Source organism: Oratosquilla oratoria, chromosome 42, assembly GCF_046742065.1.
Source record: "Oratosquilla oratoria isolate Oo_2021 chromosome 42, ASM4674206v1, whole genome shotgun sequence".
Taxonomy (NCBI): Eukaryota; Metazoa; Arthropoda; class Malacostraca; order Stomatopoda; family Squillidae; genus Oratosquilla; species Oratosquilla oratoria.
In genome coordinates this window covers 36952087-36958289 of record NC_134818.1, presented here as the reverse complement: position 1 = coordinate 36958289, position 6203 = coordinate 36952087, and the positions used below count along the sequence as shown (strand labels likewise).

The following is a 6203-nucleotide window of genomic DNA, read 5'->3' as shown; positions in this document are numbered from 1 at the left end:
GGAATTTTGATTATTTCATGGTTTTAGAGACACTTTCGATTTCTAGATATCTCTCTCAGAGAAATTATGAACGATGGTAACGAGTTGGGTGCGTGTCAGTAGTCAAGGATGAAGAGTTGGTAACAGTGCCTTTCGAGTTTTAACCGAATTTTCAGTACACACATTAGATAAGTGATTGATAAAAGAAATTATATTTCATCCATAAAAATTTTTGTGAAGTTGAAATGAGACTCTGAAATGTGTTATGCAAGCGGCCGTGGAACTAAAAAAAAAAACTTTTTTAAAGATAACGACTGTGCTTCGTTAGTTCATTGGTTGTCAGTGAAAGGAAGCATTGTATTGACGACAAGGACAGTTCATAACGCTTTTAGATCATCATAGATATCATAACTTTTATCATACATAGTGATGCACATTTACACTTCCGTTTTTTTAGAAGATCTATGACTTTCACAGCATTGTTGGAACATCTTCAGTTAGGTGCAAATGGCGACTCTTACTCTAAGATGAATATCAATATCTCGCCCTTTTCCATCAGGCAGGGCTAATTTGGTGATAGTGCTTGTGGATAAAGTGGCATTACCTTCGTCATAATGGTGTATAAGGATGAGGTGTGTATGTGGTTCAAGGATAATGAGCCGCATAGACGTATCGAGCTGTTGTGTGGCCTCCTCAACATGTGTTTACCCTTCGAGTTAAGGTTTATAGGGACGTGTGTAGAGGATTTAGGCAAAAGGGATTTTCACAATTTTGGAGAGGCTGAATTTAAGGCCAATACCACCGTAGAACTCGACACCCTCCTCGCCAGTGGTGCCCTAGATGACAGGACTCGCAGCAAACTTGTGGTGTTCATAGCCCTGCTCAAGTCTGATAATCGTGCGTGTTCTAGAATATTGTTTAAAATTTTAACGGAGGCACAAAGAACACCCAACCCTCCGCGCAATTATATCAATGAAATGCTGCTGATATATACAATGGTCCTTCATCACCCTGCGTTCACATTCGACCAGAAGCAGGAGATTGCTGAGTTATTGCAAAGGGTCCAACATTTGGAAACACAATTATTGGAAGAGGAGAAGGACATACTTGAGCCTTATGTAGACACCTGTGGGGCTGCTCCGGAGGTATGTAACTGAAATACATGTTTCTTGACTTTAAATTGATGTTGTTCCTTCAGATGTGTTCTCTGTAGGTGTGTAGCCAATACGCCAACTTTAGTCGATTGATTCACTGATAACTCGTTTGTATTCTTATATTGTATCTGACAGGCTATAGAGTATAGTGTCACTTCATCACTAATCTGCAAATTGCAATGGAATGTAGTAAAATTGAGCTAAATTGACACAAATGTAACAAATTGAGCCTAACAAGTAAAGTGGAATTTCAAAGCCAGTTATGTGTATAGCTCCTCTTTCATCTCGTTAATCCTACAGAACTTAAATGGAATAAAGCCGAAAATTTAGTAAAATGTCAGAGTACAAAGTATTTTGTATGGTGGGCGGAGTCGGAAAGAAGGGTGAGGAGGTGACATTAAAAGAATTTGCCAAGAAAGGCTTTTTCAGTAATTTGTAGCTGTAGTAATTATGATTTTTGAAACAATTATGGGTCAAATTCTAATATCACACAAACATGGTTGTCCAATGGCGCCTAACCTATGACAACCCAACCTAATGTAACCATTCCATAGAAAAAAAAAAAGGATTATTCACATGCAAAATAGGAAGTGAAAAATTTATTTGCATGATACAGGAATAGAATCCAATTATGGTGGGGTAAGGCAAGGTATATATAATTTTGAAGTAAATGTATTTTCCTTGACTGATTAGCAAAAAATATAATGGTAAATTTTTAGAAGTGCACACCTATGAGATAGCAATAGAAAATTGATGTATTATAATTTACAAATTTAATAATTAATGTAATATGCAATTTTCTTGGCAGAAATCAATAACAAAAAAGTTGCTAAAACTTATTTACTAACGAACGAAATTGCGGCGGTTGAATGATATGCTGTGTCTATTTTGATAAATGCCGAGGTTGAAGAAATGAAAAGATGATAAATTCATCTATTCTAACCTACATAACTTAAACTACAATTAGTAATTCGGTATCTCAAATTCTAAAGATTATCTGGGTTGTTGTCATCACAGATACAGCCTGATTATTATTGTACCTCGGGCAATTAACAGACAATTGCAAAACCCCATGTTCTCTCAAGTCCAAGGAAGCCCTATTGTCTTTGTAACGGCGCTTATTAACATTGCCTGGAGTTGGAGAACACCCAGATCACATCATGAAAGCCATCGTCTGACAGTGACTGGACTGGGCAGGCAACACCTTGGGGTTTTGACTGTATCCTAGCAGTTTTGTCAGTAGATATGCTTGTAGCAAGGTTTTTTGTTATTTCTGCCGAGAAAATTGCATATTAGGTTCATGTTTTATAATTTACAAAATTGATATAGTAAATTTTTTTGAAGTGTACACCTACATGATATAGCAGTAGAAAATGAATGATTAATTTTGTAAATTATATCAACATAATATGCAATATTCTGTGCATATTATGTTCATGTATTATAATTTACAAAATTAATATAATAACTTTTTAGAAGTGTACACCTACATGATATAGCAATAGGAAATTGATTATTATTTTTGTAAATTATGATACATCAAAGTAATATGCAATATTCTTGGTGGAAAACGATAACAAAAAAGTTGCTAAAACCTTTTTACTAATGAACGAAGTCGCGGCATTTGAATGATACGCCATGTTTGTTTTGATAGCTGTCGAGGTCGAAGAAATGAAAAGATGATAAATTCATCTAATCTAACCTAAACTAACTTACCTATGTAACCTAACCTATATTTAGTATCTCGAATTCTAAAGATCATTGGGGTTGTCGTCATCACAGATGCTCACAGCCTGATTATTACCTTGGGCAATTAACAGATGAAGGCAGAAACCTGTGTTCGCTCATAAAGTCCAAGGAAGCCCAATTGTCTTTGTAACAGCGCTTATTAACATCGCCTGGAGTTGGAGAACACCTGGTCCACAGCATGAAAATCATCGTCTAACCGACAGTGACTGGACTGAACAGACATAATCATCAACATGGTGTCTGGACTGTATCCAGGGGGCTTTGTTTGTTAGTACATTTGCTTGTAGAAAGGTTTTTTGTTATAGAGTGCACACCTATGTGATATAGCAATAGAAAATTAGATAATAATTATGATGCATCAATGTAATATATCGGTACATTATTCTTGGCAGAAATCAATAACAGAAAAAGTTGCTAAAAGATATACACAAACAAACATATCCTCTGACTGCTTGAGATGCCATCATTGTTTTAGTAGATGTGGAGGTAAAGGAAAGTAAAGTGTGATAAATTTGTCTATTCTAACCTAACATAACCTACCAAACCTAATCTAATCTGCATTTAGTAATGTGGTACCTGTAATTCTAGAGGTCATCAGGATCGTTGTTGTCGTCTTTGACCTTAGAATCTATCAAAATAAAGATGGCATCTAAATGAATTGACTTTGTTCGTTTGTACATAGGTTTTAGCAATGTTTTCTGGGAATTTTTATAGAAGTGGACACCTACGCAGTATAGCATTAGAAAGTTAAGTATTAATTTTGTAAATTATAATGCATCAATGTAATAGATATTTTTCTTGGCAGAAACCAACATCAGAAAATATTGATAAAAGGTCTCCAGAAATGAACGAAGTTGCATTGACTCCTTTAGACACCATCTTTGTTTTGATAAATTTGGAGGTTAGAGTCAATGGTGACTACCTGATGACCTCTAGCATTTACTAAATGCCCCTGATGATTTCTAGAATTTACTAAATGCAGGTTAAGTTTGGTAGGTAGGTAGGTTGAGTTAGGTTAGAATAGACAAATTTAACAAAGTAATGCAATATTCTTGGTGGAAATCAATAACAAACTTATCAAAGTAATATGCAATATTCTTGGTGGAAATCAATAACATACTTTAATTTCTTCGACCTCCACCACTACCATGAATAACATATATTATGTTGATGTATTATAATTTACAAAATTATTATTTAATTTTCTATTACTATATCACATAGGTGTGCACTTCTAAAATTTGCTGTTTTCTGTTATTGATTTCCACCAAGAAAAATATTTATGTTGATGTATCACAATTTACAGAATTAATATATAATTTCCTTATGGTATATTTCATAGGTGTGCTTAAAAAAAAAATACCCAAATTGTCTTCCTTTTGTTTTTGGTGGAAAAAGGAGAGCCTTATTTGATAATAGGTTAATCAATCTGTTGTCCTGGTTGTCTTACAAGAGATCCAGAGACCTGCCTCCCTCAGGAATCTATCTACAGCTACTAATTTAATCTGTGATTTACTTAGTGAAGAGACTGTTGCTGTGTGGAGCGAGTGAATGAGTGTAAGTAAGTGTATTATTAGGTGCTCTTTGCAAGGCTTGGAATAATTTTGTTGCTCTTTGTATTCTTTCAGTCTGGCTTATATCTTTCACTTTGTGTGGAGACCATAGCACTGCTGAAGGTTTCTGTGTTGGATAGATTGATTGTCTGATGATTTTTTCATCAGCTATTCATCCTTGTAGTTAGGGGCCAACTTTGTTCTTTAGTGATTGTACATATCCCCTCCTACAATCTTATTGATATGTTTGATAGGTGAAAGATTATTAACATTCCTAGATGTTTTTCCTCCTTTGCAGTTGACTCGTGTCCCACAAAATAATTCAACATTAGTCTTCCTGAACTAGAACTTTGAATTTTTAGGCATTGGAATTCATTTTCCACTCTTGGCTCAAAGCATACATAGTATCTAAATCTTTGTGCAACAACATACAGTCTCCCTTGTTTCTCATTTGTCTCATGACCTTTGAGTTGTATGCAAAGATGTTTGCATAATTTTATCATCCCCCATGTCATTTACATAGATAAGGAACATTACAGGAGTTTGTACTAACCCTTGCAGGACTTTATTAGTCACTGCCCTCCATTCTGTCAAGATGTTCATGTGTATTTTAAGTATATTGTTAAGTATTTTGGGTTGGAGAGGTTTTCCAATCTGGCCATTGGGCATTTCTTGGCTTCATAGAGGTCAATTAAGCAGGTCACTGAAGAAGTCTTGGGGGAGGCAAACATTGTTATTTTATGAAGCATTAGTTATAATTTTGTAGTTCTGGTGTTGAGCTATTAATCATAAGTCATCTGTGTGAGTTCAGGTGTATAGCTGGAGTGAGGTTGCCCCAGGGACCCAGTTTTAGTTAAGTGGCTTCTGATAGATGATTGTTCTCAGGTACCTTGTATTCTCTACCAGCTAAGAATTCTTATCATTGTCTTGCATTTCTATATCTATGATCTTGTTCAGTTCATTGCCCCAGGATTATCTTGACTGAATATGTGTAGACATTTTCAAGAGCATTGGTGTAACTGCCATCATTACTGTTATCAGCCAGTGCTTTCTTATGAAAGTTCTCCAGTGTGGTAATGGAATGGCCATCCTTGAATACATGTTGCATTGGTGATTTAGGTACAGTAGAACCTCGTTATAACGGCACACTGGGGACCATGACTTGGCCTAGAAAGATGAAATTCTGTTACTGTAAGGCTTACTCTTAGCAATATCTGAGAATTCATGCTACATACATTTACAAATATTAAATATGAAATGAAAAATAATGAAGAAAATAAATAACAAATGATGGAAAGACATGAAAAGAGACTAAAAAAGGATAGTTATAGAAGAGACCTGAAAAAAAAAAATCCACACAGAGTGGTGGATAAAATAATAGTGTGTGCAAAAACAATACATAAATTTAAGAGCAAACTAGACACTGTGAGATCAAAGATGGGACGTAACTCCCCTTCCTGTAAGATACAACTAGGTAAATACAACATTAGAAGGCATTACTGAACCATTTGTTCAGTATACAATACTCACAAAGTATGGTTGTAGGTGAAGTACAGTACAGTAGGTTGCAGGTGTGGCAGTGTACACCTGTACCATACACTGTATAGTATAGGCTACATCTATATCCAGGTACAGTATGGACAGTTTTGGGTACAATACTCAGTATAGTTAATGATGGTACAGTAAAATATTAATCATTAAGTCAAGTCATGAATATTCAATTCTTTTTTTCTATTTGTTATTTGGGTTGTATTTTTTTCTTGTTTTC

General features: G+C 35.1%; 1 protein-coding gene across 1 annotated transcript in view; it reads left to right on the top strand.

Moving 5' to 3' along the window:
- The first annotated feature begins 311 nt into the window (after nucleotides 1-311).
- Nucleotides 312-6203, top strand: part of LOC143021761 (uncharacterized) — a 184667-nt gene continuing 178775 nt past the window's right edge. Inside the window, exon 1 of the mRNA XM_076179467.1 lies at nucleotides 312-1124. Within this exon, the coding sequence (XP_076035582.1) occupies nucleotides 594-1124 (531 nt within the window). The 5' untranslated portion in view covers nucleotides 312-593. The remainder of the gene's footprint in view (nucleotides 1125-6203) is intronic.